General features: G+C 41.7%; 1 protein-coding gene across 7 annotated transcripts in view; it reads right to left on the reverse strand.

Moving 5' to 3' along the window:
• ncanb (neurocan b) overlaps positions 1 to 27,501 on the reverse strand; it is a 188,225-nt gene that overhangs the window by 24,033 nt on the left and 136,691 nt on the right. For 6 of the 7 annotated variants that reach the window (XM_071487450.1, XM_071487448.1, XM_071487449.1 and 3 more), the window contains one exon: positions 13,588 to 13,701. In XM_071487450.1, the coding sequence (XP_071343551.1) occupies positions 13,588 to 13,701 (114 nt within the window). Of the gene's footprint in view, positions 1 to 2,294; positions 2,646 to 13,587; positions 13,702 to 27,501 lie in introns of those variants that run through there. The other variant, XM_071487454.1, reaches the window with a different exon arrangement.

Consider the following 27,501-nt stretch of genomic DNA (forward strand, 5'->3'; position numbering starts at 1 on the left):
GCAGGGCTGAATATCAAATCTCAATATGTTTTTTAGTATCAACTGGAATTTAACCAAGTACTGAAAGCTGTCAAGTAGCTGGCATTTAATGTCCTGTCATATTTGTAATCTTGTTTCCTTATCATTTGATCTGATATCTGCTGATTTAATCAAAAAGTGTCCAGTTTTGGAGTATTTCATGAAGCCAAAGATCTTGTGTGGCTGCTTGAGTTTAATTTATCTTTACTTATGTTACTTTGTAATGTAAAATTTCAAATAATACCCAGCCTTAGTAAGCAGGCAGGCAGGGGCTTAAATCTTATTACTGGGCGGGGGTGAATAACAGCAGACTCACAGCTGATTAACAACTGCAGTGGCTTAAAGGAAGAGTGACTGAGGAAGGAGATATCCATGCATACACAAGACTTGGATCATGGTACGAATAATTCTTAGCATTTCTTTACATATGAAATGAGGTTTATCACACCGCAAACATTTTGAGAACATAAATCCATGTCATCCACATAAAAATATGACAAAACTGACATTAAAATAAATTCCCGTCCTTCATCTGGCTAAACCGCATTTACAGAGTACATCATTAGACCAAGATCTGTCACACACACCAACTACAGTGGTGAATCACCAGCTCTGTGTTTTGCCTTAGTGCCACAGTAGCCTACATAAGTATTACTTTTAGCAGATGCATGTTGGGTCATTAATATATAATAACAAGCACCTAATTGTTTGTTTGAAGTATTTTAAGCACACGTAAAAATATGAGCTCTGATGTTTTTTCTGTATTTAGTCTGACACAAACATTGAATACTGCTTGAACTTCAGGTCAGATAATCTTTTTACTCCCGTCCTTATTTTATCTAATGAGCAATGCTGTAAGTTGCTTTGACAGTTATTGTAGATGCGGAGATGTGCCTCATTACTTTGGCAGCTCAAATTTCTCCTGATAGTCTGGGGATTTAATCTGACGACCTCGAAACATGCAAAAGACATGAAACCCAATTAGCCACTGTAACATTCGCAGCGTCCTGTAGGCGGCTGAGTGGCTCTCTGGTTAGTCCTGTTGCCTTAACTGCAAGATGAGCCTGGATTTACCTTCCCATTTGGACTTTTGTGTGCATGCCCTCCTTATCTAAGAATAGATTCCCATTTACAATGCACTAATCTACTCATAATTTCAGACATGAGTAGATTATCTGTTTTAGGCCAATTCGTTCGCTTGCTAGAAAGAACTGGATTCATATTTTAGTACGGATGGTTTCCTGCAAACTCTTTTGCATTGCTTGTTGATGAGCACACTTAACACTGTAGGAAGCTACAATTAATCAAAAAATATCTTTAACTTGCTGGAGACTAGTGATAAAAAAAAAAATCTGATGGCTTTCTGTGTTTTCATGGTTTCTGTAAGGACTGGGACAAATATGATCATGTTTAGAGATGTGAACAACGGCTCTTTGAAGGGAGGCGAATCTTAAGGCTCTGTTTCTTTCTGAGAGCCGTTCAAGAAGAACGACCCATGGTTCTTTTTTCTTTTTGGCTGGAGGCGAGCTTTTAAATGTTAATGTCTGTTCCCCACCAACTGAGTGAGTGAGTGATGAAGTTCCACCATTGCTGTGTTTTTAAGTGGTGGTGAAGACTGTTGACCCTGCTTTAAATGGTATTTTTGATTTGCAAATAACTGCACTCTGCTTTATTGTTGCTTTTATTGCATTAGAGCATCCAAATGCTGCTGTGTTCAGCGTGGTGGAGCACACCAAACACTTCTACCTCTTGTGACTGGCTCTGTTCATACTGTCATGCAAAGTGGATGAAAAGTGGATTTAGGGCAGGCAGTGAAATTTCAGCACAACGATGAAAACAGCGGCTCTCAGAAACGACTCGGTTCCCTTTGTTTGCACCAAACCTTCGTTCATATTGCAAGATGAAGCTATTATTTGTTATGAACTCTCACTCGGTCCAAGCCTTATGTCTGCAAATGCTAGGACACTAATGAACTGGAAACCATTACAGATTTTTGCAGATTGCTTCCCTGTGTTTGGATTAATTAATGCTGAAATAAGCTCCAAAGAAAAACAACAGACTGGGTATTCGTAGAAAGGCTTAGCTGCCTTCTGACTGACAGTCTTTCCTGATCTTTAATAAAAAAATCTACCCTCTTACTAATTTGAATAAGGCCAGTTCGTCAGGCTCCGGCCGAAAAATGCAGCGTCATCTGGCGAGAATTTGAACCAGGCTCAACATTTGCTGCTATGCAACGTCATCCAGCAATGGACCTTTATGTAAAAGTTTGTCCTAGTGAGATCTATAATACATTAGAAAATCCAATCAGTTTCAAAGGAGACAGCCTGTATTTGAATCAGCATTTTTCAGTTGTACACCTCCTTGTCCTGTGAGAGCATGCTTCTGAACACAGTTGCAGATTAGCATTATCAGGCCCAGTGTTACTACTGTTATCTCTGGCCTCACGCGGCTAAAATCACTCACTGCTGCTGTCATTTTCTCTGCTGACTGTTGCCTTACCCTTTCACTCCATAATCAGACCTGCAAGCTACCTGTCCAAAGTGTTTGCCCACATGGCAGCTGGTACATTGCATTAGCATCGGGAGTGGGTCCAGTTTGGCTCATGGAGGTGGAGAAAGGGATGTTATCTACAGGAACAGGGACAGGAGAGTCGGGGTAGGTGTCACCGAGAGAGAGACAAAAAACACTCACAAATATGCACATCTATAAATTAAACACACACGCCTTATTTGAATCACACACCCTCTGCTGCGCTGGCAGTCGGCCCAGAGTCTGTGTGTATATAAGGCTAGAGCTGGCCAATTTCTACTAGAAAACTTTGGTGTCCAAGGAAGATAAAAAACCTAAGACAGACAAACTAAGTACATCAAACACAGTGAGATACAGAGTGGGAGGACAGAACAGAGAGAGAGAGAGAGAGATAGAATAAGAAAATGAAAGAATCAGAGAATCAGAGACAGAGAGATGGAGGGAGAGGAAGAAAAAAGAGTGATCAAAAATAAACAGGCATGTTTTCTCTCCCTCAGATCTTCAACCAAGTCTCTGCTGATTTCTTCTCCCACTCGCTGACAGTGAGGCTCAAAGCCCGACATCACATCAACCTCTTCAAATATTTAGACATTCAAGTCGTCTTTTTTCCCCCCGTTTTCTCTCTGTCAGGCGGAGAGAGAGGTAGGGGGTACGTTTCAGCGATTAATATTCCCACAGATTTCAGCGAACGGCAGTTAGGAAATAAAAGGCCATACACTTCCAGCTGACTGATTGGGTCGTTTATCCACATCACCAAGTGATATTTCTGCTGCTTGCCTTTTTTAGATCCCCTGAATGGTGAAACAGCATGTGTTTGCATGTGTGTGTGTGCGTGCGCGTGCACGTGCTGCCATTTTGCCTCCTCCCGGTGTGACTCCTTGAAGGCTGGCAGCTCAGTGTCCCATTTGCAAGTGGGCAGATGACAGCAGCCCCAAGAGAGAGGAAATAAGTGTAGCGTGAGAGAGAGTGAGAGACGTAGAGAGAGGGAGCTGAGGGAGAATCTGCAGATAGCCAGTGACAAAAGGTGAGAATGTGAGGAGAATTTGCAAACAGCTGTGGAATTATTAATGGTTATTATGAGGGCAGTGTTGATTAATGGAACATCCTAACGGTGTGATTCTCACAATTAGGAGTAATGGATGTTACAGTAAAACAGCCACAGAGCTCAACATGAATGACTGATGCCAGTCTGAAGGCTCATTCTGCATAATTAACCCATAGATGTGTCTTTGCAGATCGATGCTGATGGAGGACGTGCAGGTAAAAGCGAGGGCAGCACAGGCTTTTACAGTAAATAGGCAAAAATTCATACAGCATGCACACAGCTGGTCCAGTTGATGTGTTTCAACACTTTGTGTAATTAGCGTATAAGGCAAGGCTAGCACACGCGGTTGGCCGGTTCATTTACGACCACTGTCTGCATGGGAATGCAGGTAATGGTTCATGAGTGTGCAGCTAATGTAAGTAAACACACACAAAAAAAAAAAAAACACCTTTGTGTGTGTGTGTGCTACTGTTTTTGAAAAAGCTGCTACAGTCAATATTTTCATATCATCAATGGATCAAATCACTATGTGTACGGAAGGTGTTTCTTGTAGCAGCACATCCACAGAGAAGTAGAACAGCACTCAGGAAAGTGTGAACCTCAGCCAAGGCCAAACAATCCTACACACGTTTATTCTCAAGTATAGCTTGATTTAAGTTTAATAGACTATTTCCTAGGGAGGTGATGAAAATGTCAAAAAATGCATCTCACAATGTTTAGTAAAGTGATAAAAAATTCCTGGATCTTTAACTGGATCAAAATTGAATGGGTTTTTCCCTGGTCAACGCCCCATCCCTCCACCAAAATGCAAAACTGGTTCAGTACTTTCTACGTGATCCAAACAGAGACAGGTGAAAACATAAACCAGGTGGAGGTAATTGAAACCCAACTCAACAGTTTCCCTGCTTTATAGCATCTTTCGGCTCATTGTTTCAGTCCAGTGTCACCGCTCCCATCAGTGTTGTTTTCAGCAAAAGCAATAGGTGAAAAAAAAAAAAAAAAAAAAAAAAATCGAAAACCAAGTGGCCAGAAAACACAACCTCAAAGGATTGTTAATGTTGCTCTGTGTCTGCTGTTTGCTAACCAACCCCAAGTGGGCAAAACAAAACAGTTCAAGGAGATTACCAGGAACTGAGGAGCCAGTGGTCCTAACGCTACCACTACATTATTCCTGTGCCACATCGGTGTTTTTTGCTTCCCCCACATCTGAAAACAAGGATTAGGCAGATTAGATCAATGAAAAGAGAATTTGCCTTTGTTGCACACAACACAAACATCATGTTGATCTTTGTAAATAACAGCTGTGACACTGTCTGATGTTTGCGTGGAAGTTGGAGACCCACAGAGGTGGACAGGGAGAGTGAAAAAGCCCGAAAGTCTGGTCACCTGGCTCAGTCTCATTAAAACCTTTAGCAAATAAAGTATATTACTGCTGCACACTTCCTCCTTTTTTGTGACTAGTTGGGAAGCCAGACCCACAACTTTTTTTTTTTTCCATTGATACTCATGACATGCAATGACTGTGTGTCTTCAAATCTGAATGGAGAGTCAGATCCAGTTGTAAATAATACCACAGGAGCAGGAAACAAAACTGGAACAGCGGTTGCTGTGGTAGATTGCAGGTAAAGTTCCAGAGTTCCTCGAAAGGTTGCTGGAAAAGTTCCTGCGGAGGAGCTGAACCACCACCAGCAAATGAAAGACAAAATATAGAGCAAAAGTATAAGCCAGGCTTCGTAACTTTGCTGTCGGGGCACTCGTAGAATTTTCCTGGGAATGTCAGAAAGAAGAGCAGTGGCACACTGAACCTCTAGCACAGCTCCAAGTACTGTTTTACACCACTCCATCAGAAACGTTCAATAATGCACTGCAGAGGAACACAGAGCCTCCTCTCTCCCTCCATCTCTGCCTCTCTTTTCATCTGTTGCAACACCTGCTCCCTTTCTTTTTATACCTCACAGTTTGCTTTCTGACTGAACTTCCTTCCAGTCAGGAGTTGAGAGTGACAGTTTCTTCAGGAACATTGTCTAATTAAGCGCCTTGACTGAGAATGAGTTACCCCCTCGTCTCTCCAGCTCTCCTGTATGGAGAGAAAACTGGCGAATGTTGAACATAATAGCATATGGAGTGAGAGCGTTGGCTTGCTGTTAATCCATACGAATAGCCTCTGCCAGGCTTGGGCAAAACTTCAGGGATATGTTATGTGTGCACCTGCCTGTGAGTGTGGATGTCTCTTCAGGACACTGCTGTGGGCGAGGTAAAACAACAAGCTCCATCTCCCTCTCTTCTCAGTCCTGGCACGTGTCCCTCTCGACATGTTATTAGGATGCATGAATCTTCATTAGCATTAATAGCCTTTAAAGACCCGGAGGATGCACAAAGAATAACTCTGAGCTGAGCTTTCTGCTGAGTCGCCAGTTTAGACTGCGACAGCGAAGTCTGCAGAGAAAAAGCAGCAAAGTTTGTGGACTCAGATGCCTTTCTTACTCAGTCCCTCTGTCAACCCTGAGAGCAGACGATGAGTCACAAAATCCCTCCAAGAATAATAAGATAAAAAAGAAAAAACACAAAAAAACAAACAGAACTAGGAAAACAGGGAACTAGGAACTAATGTCAAACAGCAAAATGCAGTTTGTAGACCACAAGCTCAGCCAAAGTGCTCAGTGCCCTGTGGCTTCCTGAGAGTGTGGAGGGGAGATTAGCTTGGAGTGACATATCTAATTGACCAATATCAATTCAAGAGTGAACAAATCTGGCCCAGAGGCAATGACATGAAATATGAAGTGACCTGTGATGAACCAAATCAGCTGAAACTTGCAGCTACATTTCAAGTAAGAGTACATAAAAAAGACAGATCAGCGATATCATCTGTATTCCGTGCATTCTTTGTCCTTGTTAAAACCTGGTTCCTACATTATCAACAACACAACTTGACCGCCAACACTTCAGTCCAGTCTGTCATCACAAGAAGAACAACAGCACCAGTCATTTCAGCAAGTGCCCCAAAGTGACATATGTTTATGTTTTAAGTGACAATGTCCTCTAGTGGTCATAATTACTATAATAGGAGCAGAGCAGGAAGTCAGATGACGCAGTTGTAGAACAAGAAAGTCTTGGTATGAAGACGATCAGGGTGGAAACAACAACAACAACAACAAAAAAAAAAACACAACAAACCGTTGGACCTCAACACATGGGAGTTTCTTTGCATTTTCAAAATGTTAGTCTTCAGCCCCATCCAACGCTGACTCATGTGACATCATATGAGGACATCAGTTTTCACACAGCTCACAGACGACTTTATCCAACTTTTTTCACATATGCAGTAGTACTACCAAAGACCTGTTAAAAGACTATGATGTGGAAAATTGGTATAGATCCCTCCCTGAATGAGGGGAGATAAATGCTAAACGATTAAAGTAAGGTTAGACAACTAAAACATTTAGTTAAGGTTGGGGAAATACTGCGGTTAGAGCTCATAAAAATGAGAACATGAATTGCAGTTCTGTGGTCGGATGCAGATTCAAATCTCCTGCATGAAAGTCAGACGTAAAGGGTACAATACATCATTCACTGACATTTAATTTTGTGTTAGATGTATATATCATGAGCTGCAGAACTGTTCAGTGTGGACGTAGCTCTAAGGGATGGGCTGTTTTACCAGGGCCGTGGAAACAAGAGCACACTCTGTATGCCCACGTTTTCTGTAATGTGCAACAGAATGCACGCAATATTTACCCCCCACTGATTCCTCATCAGCTTCACTGCAAGCAAGAGACGCTGCCTGCGTTAAAGTAAAGGTAGGCTATGAAAGCGGATGAGTTAGATGAAGACAGTGATAGACAATGTGCAGTGACAGAGAGCCAGAAGCACTGCATCTGGAGCTTTCTGTAATGCTTGCCATCGTTAGTCAGTTGAGTCTGCTCTGCTCATCATTAGTCTCAGTGTGTAGGTTACACCACATACGTCTGCAGCACCAGTGTTGCTGTTGGTGGTGACGTACTGGAAGGTCTTTGTATCTGTCTGCCCCAGATTCACCCACCGTCCCCTTTGTGGGAAGGATGTGCTCTACTTTGCAGCAGGTTCCCTGTCTTGCTGTCTTGTTTTTGTTTTGTTGTCAAATGCAACTTATCCCTGTGTGTCTTTGCATGCGTGTGTATTATGTGTTTGAAAATGCAAATAGCCTCCTGCCTGGAGCAATTGAACCTACACCTGACTTAGATGTTGTGGTGGATAATTGTCTTGCTGCACTTTCTGAAGGCTGAAAACTGCACGAACACACTTCAGGGGTAAACCCATTGGTGTGTTAGCCTCTGCTCCACCAGTCATACTCACTGCTAACCGCCGTGCAGCCTACTGGGGGATGTAACACGTCTTTCCAGAAACAAAAGTAATAAATACGAATGATTTGACGTATGGAAACAGGGCGAGGAACAGACGGGGCGTTGGAGAGGATGGATGAAATGTCAGCCACTCCTAGCTGGCCTTCTCTGTGAGTTTAGGGCAGCAGCAAACACATTCCTCACAGATAACCAAACAGCAGCCAGACACCTTGGGATTAATTAGCTACACAATCCTTTTAACACAGGCTTTTTGTTTCCAATTTGTGGATTATTTGTTCTGTTAGGAAACAGGGAGAGAGAGAGAGAGAGAGAGAGACAGACCTTATTTCCTGTTGTTTAGATTATTGTTTTATTAAGACGGTAGTTTGTAACTACGAGTTATTGCACCCCACTGTAATTTCACTGCTTGGAGTCGGAGTGGGCGACTGCCGTCAAAGATGCTGCTGAATAAACAGACAGGGAAGAAATCTTTTGATATTTGGAAGGGTACACGGGTAGGTAGACTGAGTTTTGTTTGTTCATGTGTGTATGTGGCCACTAATGCATCAGTGTGCTGCCAAAGTGGAGAAGAAACAGAAGAAGTGTCTGTGCCTTTGTATCTTTACTAGACCCAATTTCAGCTTTAGGCCTTGAAGTGATTTTTTGTTTTGCTGTTTTAGGGCCAGAGCTTAGTTTTAGGGTTAAGGTTAAAGTAAAGTTGTGGTTTGGCTAATCATAGGTGGCTAGGAAATGTATAATGTCAATGAGGATAAAAACATATGCCTCTGTGTGTGTCGGTGTCTGCGTGAAGGTCTGTTAGCTGAAAGATCTCTCACTTCACAGAGGGATCACACAAACATCAGCGCACACACGCAGTCACTGCAAAACAGCAGATGCACTGACACGCACACACACACACACACACACACACACACACACACACACACACACACACACACACTCACAGAGCATGACAAAGCCACCTGCGGTGCACCAGAGATGAGAGGCACAAAAAGATGGAGGAAGTGCAGGGAGTGACAGCAGAAAAGTAGGGAGAGGAAAGAAAAAAAAAGGGAAGGCAACATGAAACAGAGGTGTCTACAGTGGAATAGTGGAATCGCAAAGTAACAAATCCACACTCTCACTCGCACACATTATGTCGTTTTTCTCCCTAGAAAGACTGAGGAGGAAACGAATTGTGGATAAAAGGACAGACTGGAGGAAAGAAGCTGATGAGAAGGAGGCGGCTAATACTTTCTGGTTTGTGCCTCTGCTGATTAGGCAGCAAACCAAAAAAACAGCAGGAGACTCAACAGTCAGTTTCAGTGCTGGGATGAGATGAGAGTGAAGCAACTGACTGATGTCTTTGTTACTCTAATTACAACTGGCTATTCTTTCAAACAAATATCCATCATTACTGATACAGAACTTTTGAAAAAACAACTACAAAAGGATGAATTCAATTGTTTCCCATGGCTATAACTACAGCGCTGATAATTAAAATAATACAAACACTGAAATGATCAAAACTCTTACGTTTCAAGACAGACAAAAAACGAATCTCCTTAACAATGGAAACAAAAAGCTGTGGCCTTGAGGTTAGAGAAGCAGAGAATCAGTGCTGTGGGGTGTGTGTGTGTGTGTGTGTGTGTGTGTGTGTGTGTGTGTGTGTGTGTGTTCAACACTCAGGGATGGGCTAAATGCATAGGTCTAATTTCCTGTGTGTGTAAAATCATAATAAAGGATCTGTCTTCTTCTGCAAAAACACTATAATTGTAAAAACTGAAGAATAACTAGCCATTTCCTCTGTCTCACTACATTCACTGCAGGACTTCAGCCCCGTCAACTCACTATTATTGACTCTCAGATGGGATCACCATGGTAACAGGCCAGAGGGAGCCAGCAGCAGACCATATCTACCCAGCATCCTAGGCTGTTAGCTCACAATGCATACACCTGAACATGCACAAACACACACACACACACACACACACACTCAAGCACACACAGCCAATGAGACAGGGAGAACTGGACCACTTTAGTGAGACAGAGACCAATTGGATGACATTTAAATGGATGAAACGCCTCGGTGGAATGAATGAGTTCATTTCCACCGTTCGTGTCGCAGTTCAGACCTCCCTCTGGATATCAAACTGAGATCACGCTGAAATGGCAGAGCGACGCCTGTTGTGAATTGTACTTTTCACAGCTGAATCCTATATTTCTGCGAACGCGGAGTGACGAGAGATAAAAGCGACAGGAAAACAGAGACTTTAGATTTACACAATCAGACCTGCTGCTCCCAATCAGCCATGAAGGCAGCGACGCAGCAGGAGAGGAAACAGACGCACAGCTCCGGTGTATGTCAAACGAGAGGCACGCTGTGGTGATGCATGTGTGTGTTTGGTGAGAGTCAAGATTTTAAAAAAAAGACAAAACACTGTATGGTGTGTGCATGCACCACTGAAGGCTGGCACAATCCGAACTTGTGAGGTTCTTCTTGATCGATCGATCAAGTGTTTCCATATCTCGCACTTAAATGACCTGCCCTGATTTAACATTTAAGGGGAGCTTTAAAGGGAATCCCACTTAAATCTCCACACACAAATTCACATATGCTCAGTGCTGCTTTTTTGTTTGTTTATTTATTCATGAGCTCTACCACAGGAGGGGCATAAATATTTAAGAGGCAACCATAAACACATGGAAATCACAAAGGGGCAGTTACCAAAGCAAGATTTGCTGTGATGAAAGATCAAGAAGGGCAGCGAAGAGTTAACAGGAATGTTGAACATTGTAATATTAAAGGAACACTCCAGCAATGTAGTGTTGCGCTTCCATGAGGTTGGTGGACTTGCAAGAGACAGAATAAAGATCAAAACTGAAGCAGCCAAGATATCCAAGATATCCTGATTTTTAGTCTGCATATGGATCAACCTACAATTCCCATAATGCAACTCAATAGATTCTTTTGTTACACCATCCCTGCCTGGCAAGTGCCCACATCTTTCAAACTCAATAATGTGAGTTTGTGACCTAAAAATGTGTGGTTGCCACAGCCAAGCTGAGATAATCATCAGGGTTATTTCTCAGACTTGAGAGCCACGAAAGACATTATACAACTGTGTTCACAGGGTATGAAGTGCTCTTTGTGACAAGTTAAGTGACCTTCATATGTAAAATCAGTGCATTGTCCTTTTAATTGTGACAAAGAGAGACAAAATTACAACAACCACAGCGTGATCACTTAATCAAACAAGAGAGCTGTAAGCAGTTCTTTTGTTTAATTTGGTGAAGATGAGAGCAAAAGTGACAGTAGAGCCTTAGAAAATGAACATCTCTCTGTGTCCCAGAAACCTTTCCCCCTTTCCTCTTCTGTAAATCATAACCTTGTGGCTTCCATACCCCCAAGTTGGAAACCACTGGAATTGATAGTTTAGTAACAGATGTTAGAGCAGGGGAGGTAAATTAGATTGGATGAGAAAAGCAGAAGCTTTTCCTTGAGTCGACTCAGCAGAAAATGTGTCATTATTGAGTCAGTAGCTGATGTACATGAGAGAGGCTGGTGTACCAAACTACTCAGAGTCAGTGCAAAGAAAATTTGGAGCTGTTTTTTTTTTTGTTCCACACCCATATCATTTTCTCTATCAGTTCCTGCCATACCTACTGTAGTTTCTATGAAACTTAAAATTTCCTGCTTTATTCTGCTTTTTTCCGGCATCACTCTCTTCTCTCCCTCGTCTCTGTATCGATTGCTCTGCCCTCAGAGTCCCAGATCTGACCAGACCACAGCAGTAAAAAGCCGACACTGGAAGCCAGACACACGGAGCAAAGACAGATATTCATAGCCACCGTTCTGAGAGATGAGGGCAAAGGTTGAGCTGGACCAGTGGAACCTGGCTTTATAGGCTTGTGTAATTCACTGTAGATCTCTCCACCTCCACCTCTCTGTTATTCTCTCATTCACCCTCTCCTTCCTTATAATCTCACACCCCCTCCATCTCTCCAGCGACTGTTCTTTGTTTTCATTCTTTAAAATTTAATTATGTTGTTTTAAATCTTGTGTTTTAAGAGATGTATAATTTGAATTATTCAGACATCAAAACTCATTATTATTTCATTCTCATTGCATTCCACCATACCTTTACTGCAGGGGTTCTCAAAGTCTGACACTGAGGGCAACCCCCAGGAAAAACTCAGACAGCTGTGCCCCTCAACATCCTCCATCTTTATTTCTTTACCTATAACTGTTTATATTTGGGAAATACATACCATTTAAAGTGAGCCGAATTGCCTATTCCTAGAGTTCCTATTTACAATGGAGCCGTGGATGTAGAGAGAGCCAGCACGGGATTACTTTGATAGTAAGAGACAGATTTCAAAGCAAATTCATGGATGTTTATTCTCGATGGACATGGGAGACACTAGGATCCTTGGAAAGTGTGAGGCATGTTGAATCTAAAAATATGTGCATCATGTCTGTGTGTTCAGTTATGACTCCACAAAGGAGTATAAATTTTTCATTTTTCAAATTGTGGTTTGCGCTTTGCGTCTCTCTCTCTGTGTAAACCCCTTTCAATCCGCCCACTCCACCCTGGGGAATTGTGCCTCACAGTTTGAAAAATCTCTGCTTTATTGTGTACTCAAGTGTCATTATTTTAGCTTGTCATTAAAAAAAAATCTCAGACATTATCGCAGCTTAATTTATGTAGTTAATCTGTATTTTAACTATTCTTTTTTTTTTTTTTTTTTTTACTTAGAAGGAGTCTGTATGATAGTTAGCTCATATGCATTTCTCCCCCAAATCTGGTTTCTATTACCAGAAGCATTTTCTCAACTGTCACAAAACCTTGTGTACTTTGACCTGCAGTGATTAGCATCTCCTTATACAGCAGGAAACATAAACAAACTTGGCTGCATGGGGACACAAAATCCAAGTGAAAATCAGATTAAGCTAAGTTAAGTTTAAGTTATTACGTTTTTTGCTGTTAAAATAGGTAAAAAACCCAAACAATCAACACAACAGCTGTGGGTATTCCACTGTTGTTTTGCACCGACATGTCGGCCATGTTTTCATGTAACATGCAGTTCATGAAGAGCCTCCTTCACATCCCCCTTCTCACAGGGGAATTCCCATAATGAGAGTGGAAACCAGCTGGACGCAGGTGTTCTGTATAAAACCGATACATTATTCCACAGGGCTTCCCTCTCCCCCTCTGTCTCCTCCTCCACCTCTTTGTCTACATTCACATACTCCTCTGTCTCTATTTACACATCCTCATTAACTTCTCAGTCTCCTGGTTTTCTCTCCACCTCTGTCTCCAGATCCTGATCTTTTAGCATCATCTTGTCCTCCTGGACCACATCCCCACACTCCTCTCCCTCTCTCTCCCCCTCTTCATCTTCATCCTGCTCCCTCCACCTGCTCCTTCACTCTCACATCACCTTACTTCTCCACCGTCTTTGTCTCATCCTTCTCATCCCCCACTGCCTTGTGTTATTTCTTTAGCAAGTTTTGCCATCTTCTCTCTCCACACCATTTTCTCCCCCGTAATCAATATACTTTTTTTGTTACTGTATCCTCCCTCTCCACTCTGCCTCCACCCAATGCACACCCCTTTATGAAGTGGGCCATTGAGCAAGAAGAGAAAGCAGTGTTTTCCTCCACATAGTTACCTTTCTCGCAAGTAGCTCCTCCGTAGCTGGGCAGACAAAGACACACAAAGGAGTTGATCTCATCGATACAGGTTCCTCCATTCTGGCATGGATTAGACTGGCAGTCATCAATGTCTGGAGGGACAGAGAGGGTGGGAGAGAAAAAAAGAGAGGAGGTGATTCAGGTTAGATGCAAATACAGTTGCACGCACACACAAACACACCCACACACACCCACACACACACACAGAGACTTCGACACACAAACAGCACTTTCCAAATGGCTACTTTTTAAAGTACCTGCCACAGCTTGTTACTGAACAAACCCCTGAGAGATCAAACTTTCGGAGAGATTAGAGGTGTTTCTGAGAAAGTTATAATTAAAGTGAATTGATTGAGCTTCATCAGTGATCGGTTTGGGATGCACTGAAGCGCATGATGCTAATTGCAATGTGTTTGCAGGACGTGCCGCAGTTCTGCTGTCAAACAGCAGAACTTGCAGAGTGAGGGAGAGTATGGAGGCTGGAGACATAGAGACAACAGGGAGGAGGACTTTCAGTTGGATGAGCTTCCATCTTCAGCATCAACATTAGCCATTTTACTAGTGGCTACAAAAAACTGTGTAAATCTGTTTTATTGTGGGTAAAAGTGAACAAAACGATGCACACCATCCCCTAGAGGTAATGTCAAAATCAAGCCTAAACATGCAAATCAGCACACACACACACGTACACACATTTTGCAGAGGTGTTGCAGGGGTGAGAGTTCCCATTTGGTTGAAAAATGGTAACTGTATTTCTCTGGCTGATCTGAGCCTGGGGGCAAAATCATTAAAACTGCAGCTGCTATCCCACAGTCCTGTGCCATCACAACTGACTGAGTCTCTGGGGCCTTGGCAAGAGGTCATGGGAGGGGAGGAGAGGGGGCTGGAGAGGAGGGAGTCAGGAGGAAAGTCCAAAGAGTGAGGGAAGATGTGGGAGATAGAGAGATGCTTGAAAACATGGAAAAGAACTGAGTGATGAGGGAGAGGTGTTGAAAACAAGAGTGAGTGGGGGTGTGGGGGGGGTGGGGGGGTGGGGGGGGGGGGTGGGGGGGGGTGATATGATGCTGTGAGTCTGGCAAGTTTCATGGTTGGATTACAGGGGTTTTGCAGGCAGACAGCGTTTGGGGTGGATAAAACAGTGTGACAGCTTCATTGCTGGTGCCCTGGCTGACATCAAAGACTGAGACCCAGTCAGAGGAGTCAGACTGAGATGGCATTTGTGTTGGTGTAGTACATTGGTGTGTATCCATGTATAACTGTCCATGAATTTTGAGTCTGGTTAGGTTAATCTGAAAAACTTTATCACTTCTTAGCTTTGAAAGGCCACTCCACTGGTTTTACACATGAAGCCCAGCTTACTTGTCACTAAGTTTACACTGAAACTTTGAAAACTGTACATATCTTCAGTTGTTTTGGGGGAGGAGGGGGACTTTCGAAGTAAAAAAAACCCCTGATGATCTATATTAACATCAATAGCATCAGTAGCTTTGTGGCAGTGTTAGTAGTTGTTGACAGACAGTGGCAGCATCACTAAAGCCAGCGGTAACTGACTGAAAATGTGGGGCTGATTAGGGAACTGCATGGGGTGTCCTGCCATGTAAACTACACAGATCATGAGCCTTAATGCTGTTTGAGATCGTTAAAGCTTCAATAAACAATTGTGATCCTGCTATTTCCTATTACATTACTCTGTAGGATAATTTACGAGTTGTGGGTATCTGCTGCCACCTAACAAGAGGCCTGAGTCTCCCAGTGAGATAATGGTGTTAAATGGTGTGGCGTTGAAGTGAACAGCAGTATTTTAGTCCAACCAGGCATCAAGTCATTGAAACTTGTCTGAGGAAATTAAACTGCTTGAAGAGAAGCAAAGATGTGATGACATAAATAATTTTTGCTTCCCATTACTTTTATCTTTTAAATCAGGAAGAAACACATGATTTCACCAAACATTTGAAACCCTGCAATTTCTGGATTTTACTTGAAGTATTTCTACAGCTGGACAAAATGAATGGTGAGAAAGATGTGACTAAGAAGTCAATACAGATCTCTGTGGTGTGCTGAAATATGCTGTATGATGAATGCTAGACACTGCAAATATCCTCCCTTGCTCTCACTGTGAACTAACAGATGAGCAGGTTGTCAGTACAGCTGTTTGAAAAAAAAAAAAAAAAAGCTACTGGGCTTAATATGAGTCAGCATCTGGTCTCATTAAGCGCTGCAGCACAGGGGCAAAGAGTCGAACAACCCCTTGGATTTTAGGAGCAGTGGGGTCAATAAAGCAGAGCTCTGAACATCCGCTATTGGAGGAACTGCAGTAGGCAGGTAGATTATTCTGTGGTAAGAACCAACATGGTGGCACTACAGTTACTGGTAAGTGGTGTAGACTGACCTTCATTTCTCCAAGTTCACTGATATCTGAAGAAATTTGAACACAAATGTGGTCGATCTTTATAGTTAAAAGTCCCTTACTGTAGAAAGTGAGATATCAATGTCTTTTTTTATAATAAGGCAGGTCTAGGTGCTACATAACTACTGTGAAAGTATCAAAGAAATGCACACAGCCTGTTTTCAGAAACTGTGCCTTCAAACAAACCATCAGCACATCCGTAATTTGTGACATCACAATGAAACAGTCACGAGCACGGCCCACCTGGACCCCTACTTGGTTTCTCCAAGTAATACCTGAAATCTGACATATTTTCATTCAATCTCTATCAAGAACTCTTACGAGTGTTTTCTTTGGCTTTACCAACGGTCTTTTTGGGTTTTAGGTTTAAGCTTTTTAACGCTATTCTTCTCCCGCTCATTGGATAACTTTTTGTGCTTTCGTGTTGTTTTCTGAGTTACACTTGGACTGAAAAGCAGCTATTATTATGGCTGTGTGTGTGGACTGCACACTGTTGCAATCCCAGCTGCCCGATCACACAACCTCCTTAATGTCCTCGATGGTCTTGGATTGTGAGGGCTACACATGCTCCACTGCCCTCACCACACACTGGCACTGCACCGGTCCACCCAGAGGGTCTGGCAGCCAAAGAGAGTGGGCTGTATGAAGGAGCAGCAGGCTCCACCACTCCTACATAGGATCTGGGCACTGCAACATCGCGGACTGTCACGCAGATGCTGCAGTTTGCACTGGAAAAAGGCCCAAGTCTTCAGTGTATAGCTCCACACCAAATCCAGCTGGAGTATTTTAGTCATAATTTAGCCTGTTTGGCTCATTTCAGCACTGTGCTGAATGACCATTGCTATTTGCATCTACTGGTGAGTTTTACCAAGCAACAATTAAAGGTTATAATCCGTTATCTGTGGTTGGCTGGGCCATGTGTACATTTACAAAAACATCAGAAGTGAGGCTTGGCTCTTCTGATTGGCTGACCTGTGGTTGCTAGAGGTCCAGAGAACAGCCTGAAAGAGGAGATGTAAAACTACTATTAAAAAGCACAAATATATATTTTTATGGATATAAAAACTTAAAAAAGGAGAAGGAGAATTAACCACAAATATTACCTCTAAAGATATTTTTTTTCATAACCAATATTATGGCCTTGGGATAGCACACAATTTTTTAATGAGATTTTCTCCAGCTGCCCCTGGAGATTTAAGCATGTAGGTGTCTTTGTACACAAAAGTATACTGATCACAATCACAAAACTAGGTCAATTAGTGTGAATGTTTATACATAACTTGATATTGGCTTAGAAATGCCACGTTGTGAGGTCTTTTAGAAATGTGTACCCATTACATAGTTGGTCCATCAAAGAACGTTTATAAGTATATACCATAAGGCAATATATACTTTTTTCAAAAGTAAAATGTCATGCACAGAACAATGAGAACCAAGTCTGAGTGATTTCATAAAAACATAGTATTAATACTGTGTACCATATGGCCGTGACAACACATTGTTCTTCAGTATCTATATGTGTGTACCTTCCTCTCCTCTCCTCAGACAGAGCGCTGCAGGCCTGTCCACTCAAAGTCCATTCAGTGTCCTCTCTGCCCAACTGGCTTAATTAGAGACCCATCCAACTTACTCCCCAGTACAACAAAATCAGGCCTGGGCACTAGTCTTGTCTCGAGGGAGTCGAGGAGAGCAGTGCTCCACTTATCTGCTGGCAGAGAAATGGATGGGGGGATAAGCAGGTGCCAGCGACTGTGGTAATTGCTGGGTGCAGCGAACACACTACTGATGCTACCAGCTTCTCTTTCAGCCAACATTATTTATTTGAATCTGTCAGGAGAGGCAGCAAATGAATGTGAAAAGTTGATGAGGCTAACATAATGGCAGAGGAAATACAAATATGAAATTGAGGTTTCAATGTGGTTCACAGCTGATTGAAAAATACATAGTTTGAATGGGAATGTTAGATTGCAGGATAAATATGTAACCTGCTCTTGTTGTTTATCCCCACCTCTCTGAGGAGAGCTGGCGAGTTTGAGGATGGAGGACGGGGAAATGGAGGCAGGGAGAGGAATATAGGGGAGCGTAGTGAGAAAGCGGCCAGACAAACTGGGGGTGGTGTCGGTTGACAGAATATCTGGAGGCTTACTGCAGGCATGTGTCAAAACCAGAATATGAATAATTGAAAGGGGACAGAGAAAGAGACAGAGACAGAGAGGAGGGGAGAGACAGAGAGCAAACAGAAAACAGATGGGAGAAGGCCCTGGGCCAGCTCCTCCCCATTTCCCTTTTGGGATTATTTGTCAGGTTCAATAGATCACATTAAATTCCTATTACCTGTGTACTCGACCAAAGCTAAGTCCAGCCCAAGATCAACTCGGACACTCGTCCTTCTGTCTCTAACTCTGCCACCTCTGGAGTCTTTTTCTACTTTACAACACTAAGATTTATGCTTTTAATTCTCACCCTAGCCATGGTGTTTGTGAGTGTTGAGACCAAATAAAAAATAAACAGCTCTTTCTCCATTTTATGAATAAGACCTCAACTGCAATCAGCAATTTCATGGCTATGAATCTTTGCGGGTTTAGCCAGGAAGACTCTAGCAGAGAAAGTCCACTCTGAGGGTAATAAAGGCCTGCAGAGAAGAATCAATATTTCAGCCAGGGACCAGCATGCATTTAAACATGGTATATGATTTTAGTGGTCTAGTAACTATACCACGAAAAGTATGTCATGTTTAGAAGAGAAGGAATATAATATATATATTCTGTAACTTTCTGCTGCCATCCTGTATTGTTAAACAGGCAGTGATTTTTGAAAAGGTCAAATTCAACTCAACCGTACAGGATTCGTTACAGAACGGTTACAAACTCCACTTTAGAAAGAGTCTATTTCATGTTAATAACTAGGAAGTGCAGAACATCCTGTACTCAAATAATGAGGCAGAATCCAGACTAATAGTGGCAAATTTTCCAGAGGCGTCTTCATCTCCAGCTGAAAGATATTCACTTTAAATCACACGTCAGGGCTCTAAGTGAGTATTAGAGAATCCCGAGAGCTCTATGGATTCATTAAAAGTGCACATTAGACACAAATAATAACATAAAGGCTACTTTAAATGGATTTTATGTTGTTGGTAATTTCTTACACCATTGCAAATTTGGTCACTGTCAGTCAAATCTAATGTGCCCATACCAGCAAAGCCTTGATGGGGCAGAGCTGGGCTTTTGAATGTTTAAATTTGAGTGTTGCTTATTTAATCATGAATATTTCATGCTATGGAGAAATAAGATTTGAAGTGTTCAGGGCTGTTGACCGTTTGCTGACCTCTGGTTTAGCCTCACACCTTGCTGCAGTGATGCAGAAGTGTACTCCAGGGTGTGTCAGTACACTGTGACATCACTGCTGGGAGTGGTTCCTGGTGAATTAGAGCACGCCTCTAACTGCACCCAACACTGCTTTTCAGCCTGGTAATTTCTGTTCAGTCGGTTTCGTGTCTTTGGTTTACTGTGCTTGTTGTTGATCCACTAGACTGAAGAATTCATATTTCATGTTATCCAAATATGATGGTGATATTTGTATGTACAGGAACTGTCAAACATTATGATACAGGGTCAGTGAAATTCAGAAGTCAATACATCAGATATCAAAAACATGATGAACATGTTGTTACTTCTAGGAATTTAGTTGCAGAAAGACAGTCTGTTTACTTCACTGTGTCAAAAATTTATTCATTCTTCTCATTAAAATGAACTCAATGCCATCTGACTTCTTTTGGTCATTTTTTTTTTATTCTTATTGTGCAGTTAGTTGTTTTGCAAATGCCCTGTTCTCTGCTTCAAGTACTCATAAATATTCACCCTCAACATCAAATAAAAGGAAATGTCAAAATGAAAGGCAGTTGAGATATTCTTTACTTGGCGTTTGTTGGCTTTGACACAAAAATAGCTACAATTTCCTCTGCGGCAGTCTTAAGAGGTTCATTCTGAATGTGATTTTAAGTGACTGCTATTTCTGTGTTTAGGTGTTTGCTATGTAGCTTGAGTGCAGCGGAGAGGGAGTAAAGATACCGGCTGCCCATTTTGAATGCCACAACTAGTTCAAACATGTATTGAGAGGGTCAAGATTGCAGCCATTTGCCTGTCAACCTAATGACTGTCTGAAAGAGTGGAGCAGTTAAATTCAGTACCGCATTTCACTTTTTTTTTGTAGAGCTATTTAACATTTGAGGGAAATGTGTGAAGGAGTGCTGTTTATGTAAAATGTCTCAGACATAATTGCTTTGGCCAATTGTGAATAACCTGAACAAAAATTGCTTCATTAAGTGAAGAGATGAACAGCAACAATGAAAAAAACTGAAGAGTCAGAGAAGGGTTATAAAGAGAAAAAGACATTAATAAGGAAGCTGTGGATGGTCAGACACAGAATGATGGAAAAAGTCGATAGATGACAAGAATTAAAACATAATGATGCATAAATGCATCAGAATTGGATTGATTTATTATGCAAATGCACATGTATAGACACACAAGCAGAGTGTAGAGGGTGAGCAAAGAAAATCTCATTATTTGTTATTTATAATCCATCCACACCAAACTTGTGTTGGTGGCAGACGTGGACATTTAAAAGCCAGCCGGTTTGTCCTAACAGAGCTGGAAAAGCACATTTTTCTCTGTAGACTAAATGCCAGCCGTACAGATCAAACAGCAGTCTGATCAATTACAGAGAGAACCTTTGAACCAGTAAATGCCACCTAGAGACTTCACATCTGACAAGGTGGTATGGAGGGCATGAAGGGACAATATTAATGCAACAGAGGAAGACTCTTTTTTTGTCAGTTATTAAAACACACACACACACACACACACACACACACAGATTCATGCAAGCACCCTCCCAATCACTGTATCTCTGACACGCACAGATACAGAGAGGCACTCTTACAAACACACTGGGTGCCAGTCCGCCCTGGTATCAACCAACAGCAGTGACAGATCCCATCACCCTTTTTACATTTTCCTAATTGCCTCCAAACCACAGCCGACATTATGTAAAAATAAATTGACATGACATCCTGTAAAATGGAGGCTTTGAAATGGAAATGTTTGTCAGACAAAGGTTTACGCTGAAAGGCTCTTTGTGTTTGTCATCTTTCATTGTGCAAGACCCTGGATGATTGACTTCCTTTACCTAGCTGAGGGGCATTGACATTTCCATGCCCTTCTACAAAGATGGATACCTTTCTATTGAACCACCGCTCATCCAAACAGCATGCCCACTCAATGGACCATGTTGTGTTGTGTCAATAACTATAATGTTGCTGTGTGTTGAGTGTGTGTGTGTGTGTGTGTGCAAATGAATCTTGCGTGCTGACGTGAATGTATATCTGTTTGTGTAATGAATATGTGAGTGAACAGTAAAGGAGAGTTTCTACACCACAGTCCCTGCATGTTTGTATTCTTGTGTGCGTGGTTGTGTGTGTTTACAGACTGGATATCCACAGCTGCGAGTATAAACTTAACGGATGTGTGTTTTAGTACGCCTGTGAATGCCAAGTTGTCTGTAAATATGTGAAGGTGCCAAGTGATTCTTTTCCCTCCCACCTCTAACTCTGTAGAGCAAGGGCATCTTTCTGTTCCCTGTTGTGTTTGATTGCCTTTGGCAACAATGCCATTAAAGCTGCACTTGTCAATATCTTATTTTAACGATGGATCAAATGACTAAATGTAATCTGAAGTGAGTTTCTCATAGTGATGAACCTGCCAAAAATGATGACTTGACTCAGCCCTGTAGAGCATTTTAGTGTCTTTAAACTCATTGTTTTGGATTTCTGGCCGGCAACTTAACCGCTGTGGTTACCTCTCACTGCTCTCATTAACATTGTTTCCAATCTCAGCAGGCTGCTGTTTTCAGCCAAAAGCCTCTCATTAACTCACTACCTGCCCAGCACCATGTGGCAGACAGACCATGATAGCTGCTAGCTGGAGAACATAGTGGAGCATTTAGCAGATAAAGAGCCAGATGTTTTCCTCAGGAGTTGGTGGAGACCAAAAGAGAAAAAAGGAGAGTAATCAAAGATCATCTTGTGACGAGATCACATCAGTTGACGTTCTGACCCATGAGTCCTCCTGAGTAGTCATTGCTACATTATTACAGGAATATGCAGTAGTTATTACTATATTACTACATGACTATTCAGTGGCCATGGGTTGGACCATGTCCATCTTCAAACTCGGCCTTCATTTTCATCTCAACTACACACCTGCAAGGTTGCGATGCTACTGAGCTGACAAAATCTGACAGACAGACATATAACCACCTGCCTAAGTACTCAAAACTGTGGTAGTTCCCACTACGGTAGGTGTCTCTAGAACCACACACACACACACACACACACACACACACACACACACACACACATACACACACACAGTGACGTTGAAGGTGAGCTGAACACAGTCAAGTTAATGAACACCAGTGTGACTGTGTGTGTCTGTTATCGCAGCTTTATAACAATACAGGGGATCTTTGTTTCTGTCCTGCCCCAGAATTAGTTTGCTTAGCTACCTCAGAAAAAAAAAAAGTTAAAGTAGCACAGCAGGGAATATTTGAGAGAAAAAAAGTTTAACAGGTGTTCATTTTAAGCTTCTTACTTTAAAAATTACTGACCACATTTTGTGTACCTAAAATGTTGGATTGCAACAGGAAGGATTAGGGAATAAAATGATTAACTGAAAGATGTGAAAGATGAGGAACATGGGTTTTTAGCCCATAATAACTAAAGGATTATTGAGTGGTTAGTATATAATTATGATAGGATTATTATATTTCTAGAAGAGATACTGTATATTGGTCCCCTAAGAGGCTACATATCCCCTAATGTTCTTCTTAATCTCAAAGATACTTGATTGTAGAATGCGAGCTGAATTCAGTTTTTAGAAGGAGGCTCTATAAATAAAAGAAATCCTTCAAAATTATACCATTTCACCACGCTGGATTTCCAGTGTAAACATGGCATCAATCTCTTTATATGATTTTGTTTTAAAGGAAATTTGATATTTCCGTTAAGCAAGCAGCAGGGAAAAGTTAATAAACTATGTTTGCTATTACACCTACATAATACAAGCATAGAATCATGATCAGTCGGAAAAAAAAAAATCTTATCTTAAGGTCTATTTCACAGCTGTTTCTGAGATCATGCTATATGATCTTCCTCCTCACCAGATGGAAAGCTCCAGAACAGCTACTAAATGGACCTGGTGGTGAGATTATTGTTACTGCTGCTTCCAAGGTCCAGAGAAACTTTCAGTCTCAACATGTAAGGGAATATAGATGAGAAATCTGCAGAGTGCTCAAAGAAAATGGAAATTTGAACATTTATAATTCCATGACCTCAGGGAAACTTCTGCCAGTGAAGGTCATGTGATATGATTGAAAACTGCACAACACCTGCTAAATGGATGCCATGTATTTTGTTGATGTTTTCAAGACTAAGACTTTTTCAGTGTTTATAGGTACAGTTACATTATATTTATTAGGTATATATTGCATGTTTAATCTAATAAGAAATACACGCAGTGCATATAGTATCTGTACTGTATACGTACTGTACTTGTGTGTCTGCTAGTGCTTTTAAATGTGTGCTGCATTGCGTGTGATTGTGTGTATGTGTGTATGTGTGTGCAAGCAGTATACTGTGGGGTACTGGGCCGTCGGCTGTGTTGGGGTGCGGGTGGATTAAAAGGGGATCAGGATCAGCAGGGAGAAGAGGAAACAGACAGACTACACAGAGGCTCTGGTACAGCCCAAGGCTCTGCTGTTCTCCAGAGAGCTCAGTGCAACCCCGATCAACCTAACTGAAGATCCACAGTCTGCAGAAAAGTCCTTCATCCTGGGGTTTCTGGTGAAAACAGAGACATTTTTACCTCCCTTTTACTTGGCTAAGATGCTGGGATGAACAGGGATATGTTACCTAACCACTTGCCCAGGCGCAATTTCATTTTGGAGCCCAGACGATGTACTCAGAGCCGCACGCAGGCAATGATCCAAATCGTCAGGGTTTACAAGATTTCCGTGTGCGTTGAGGGGAAGCGAGCAAAGTGAGCCTAAAACTCGCCTTGTAGACATTTCCAAAAAATATGGAAATAAAAAATCACACCATGACATGAAATATAAAAAACAGCAAAAGATTCATCTTAATTCATATGTTACAGTGTGAATATGTGGATGCGTCAGTGGCATGTGTGTATGTGTGGATGCGTGTGCCCACAGTATGTTTCAGACAGGTCTTCGCTTTGGTTGACAGAGCTGCTGCAACATTCATAACAGCCCTGGGAAAATGTAATGAGGTAAAGTGTCACAACATCTCACATCGCTCTGCTAGCCTTCAGTTCTGACAGCCTGACTCTGCTCACTGATGCTATGTGTGTGTGTGTGTGTGTGTGTGTGTGTGTGTGTGTGTATGTGTGTGTGTGTGAGTGTGTGTGTGTGTGTGTGTGTGTGTGTGTGTGTGTGTGTGTGTGTGTGTGTTTGTGTGTGTGTGTGTGTTTGTGCGTGTATGCATTGGCTCCATCTTCGGTGTCTGTTTATATTTTATGTGGGAGGGGGGCCAGTGGCCAGGAAAAAGGAGGTAGGGACAGGAGAAGCTGAGCAGGCTGCCACAGTGCCACCAGTATCATACAGCTGCACTCTATTTCTATCTCCTTACAGAAGGAGACACAAGGAAACTTTAAACTGACAGAAGATGCAGAGTAGATCATCATACATACATACATACATCTTTTGTTTATACTTTAATTTCCATGTCTCTTCCTTTTCCTTGTCTTCATTTCTTTTCTATACCTAGTAGTCATTTTCCATTTCCCCTACTCCTCCTTTCCTCATTGCCTACAATACTTCTTTTTTATTAGTCACGTCTGAGTCTCTTCACCCTCTATTTTCACTTTCTCCCTCTGGACATCTCTAAATGGCAAGTTTATCCTCCATTGCCCTGTGGGTCTTACCAGGCTAATTTCCTTTGAGTCAGGAGGGTTTACAGGTGTCCCTTTAGGGCTCCTGGTGTTAGAAGTGGCAGCGTCCCTCGGGGCCGTGTGGGGTTTGGCTTGTTCCCTGACAACTTTATCTGCCCGAGACACCAAGGGTGTGATCATTAACACAAATCAGCTCAGGTTAAAGGAGATACACATCCAACTCTTGAACTGTTTTCTCTCCTTCCATCTGTTGTTCCCTCCTTTTTCTCTCTCACAGTTTGTTCAATAACTCCATCTTTCATTTGTCTTCCTTCTTTACTTCTTTCCTGTGTTTCATTTTTAATCTCTCGTCATCATTCTTACCATCCTTTCTTCCTCCCTCAGACTTTGTTACTTTCTACCTTTCTTCCTCCTTTTACCTTCCACTCTTCCATCCTCACTATGCTCTATACTCTCCTTCCCTCCTTCCTTTCTCGCTTCCTACGTCCTCGGTCCTTACTTCTCTGAGCATGCACACTTAAAAAATACAATAACTCTATTCTTAAAGTAGAGCAGATCCCCAGAGGAGCGAATGACAGGCTATTCTCTGGCTCCTGTCGCTATTTCTGACATACTTAAATAGGTAATAGTAGAGTGAATTTATCTGTTTTTTCCTTAGTGCTGTCAAAATCAATTAACCACTGACACTGGAATTATATAAGGATGTTTTTCTGCATGGAGAGAGCTCTTATGTTAAATCTTTAAATCTATTTTGGAAAAGAAATGGCTGGTGAACCAAACCAACGGCCTCTGGTAAATCTGAAGGAAGAAGTGTTCGTTTTTTTTTTTCAACTAGTTTTTGTCTGACAGACAGTCACATTCAGGCCTGGTCAAAGACTTTATCCTCTCAATCATCTTTGCTCTGTCTCTTTGTCTTTCATGGCTTCTTGGTTTGTCTCTCTGTGTCTCATTCTTGACTCATGCTATCTTTTTTTTCTACATCTCTGGCCTGCTACCATGGAGATAAGAGAAAATCCCCTTTGTATTATTGGGCTAGGTCACCACAGTGTGTACAGTACGTGCTCATGTTTGTGTACATATACTGTTAGTACTATAATGTAATATTCCTTCATTCATAAAGATTTTTCTGACAAATATTGCGATTTAAACTGTGATTATTTTCCAAATATTAAACTACAGGCCTGTATTTGCAAAGCACATTATATTGAAAAGACATATTCTTAACAAACAAAAACCAAATCTGTTGTAATATACTTGTTATTTGTTGCCGAGGTCCTTCCAGTGTTGCCGAGGTCCTTCCATTTTCGGGTTTTAGGATTTATTCCTGCAGCACTCCATAGGATGTGCTTTAAAGTTTAACAGGCAGAGTCCAACAGTTCTGTCTCTGAACTGTCTGTCATTTACACTTGCTAGCTAAAGAGCTACCTGCTAGCTACCTCTCTGAAGTTGATGTGAGGTCATCAACCTTTGACAAGGTTTTACAAGATTTATTTTTTAATATTTTTGCCAACTCACAGAATTAATGTTAATTAGCTAGAGTACATCTGGCTATATTTGCCACATAAATGATACAAAGTTATGACCAAAAAAAACTGTGCTGATTATTTGAAATGTTCGAAATTTGCGATTTGGTATGGAAAAGATTAATCATTCAGCTACTTTAAGTTATTTAAAGGTGCCCTGTGGACTTTCCTTGTAAACAAGTTACGTTTACATTCTGCATGGTATGGTTGAGGTCTAACAAAAATGTTGAGTGCATATCCTTCTTCTTCAGACATCTGCAAAGCTGATTTTTAAAACTATATCAAATCATGCATTGTTTAAATCCATGTTTGCTAGATCGCATTCTTCTTCTTCACCAACTTTTAATCACAAGAATGGCCTGAAATCAGTGGCGGATGTCTTAGATCCACTCATGAAAACACTGCTCCATATCACCAATAGTGGTCAAAAAGTTAGGGGGGGTCAAGCGTTATTGGACAAATATAGTCTGTGAAGAACCATTTGAACTCGAACATATGTGTGCATGTTGCTGTATGAGCTGTGTGCTTGTGTTTTTATGCTTGTATCCACTCTCATATGAATGTCGCTTTTATGATCCATATTTACCATATTTATACTCGATGATGTAAGTTTGTATCCCAGTGTGCCAATATTTGTATGTGTGTCATTGTGTGAGTGTTTCTGGAATGCTGATAGCCCCCACCCGCACCACCCCTTGAAAACCCAGTTCCTGGTCTTCATGGGAAATCAATTTGTCCTGCTTTCTACATGGCCAGTCTTTATATGCCTCACTTCCTCGTACAGCTGTCACCCAGTATATACAGTCATTGCCTCCATTTATCCAGCACAACACACACACAGACACACACACAGCGCTAAATCAAGCACATATCATCCACATGCATACTCATTCACTGTACACAACACTTCAGCTGACGAGTAAATTACAGAGCGGCAGAGGAGCGGTGAAAATGAGGCAACTAGAGGTGGCAAGTGTGTGACTGTGTGTGTATATA

The sequence above is a fragment of the Trachinotus anak genome, unplaced genomic scaffold, assembly GCF_046630095.1.
Source record: "Trachinotus anak isolate AG129_WGS33_773 ecotype Australia unplaced genomic scaffold, CSIRO_AGI_Tana_v1 ptg000010l, whole genome shotgun sequence".
NCBI lineage: Eukaryota > Metazoa > Chordata > Actinopteri > Carangiformes > Carangidae > Trachinotus > Trachinotus anak.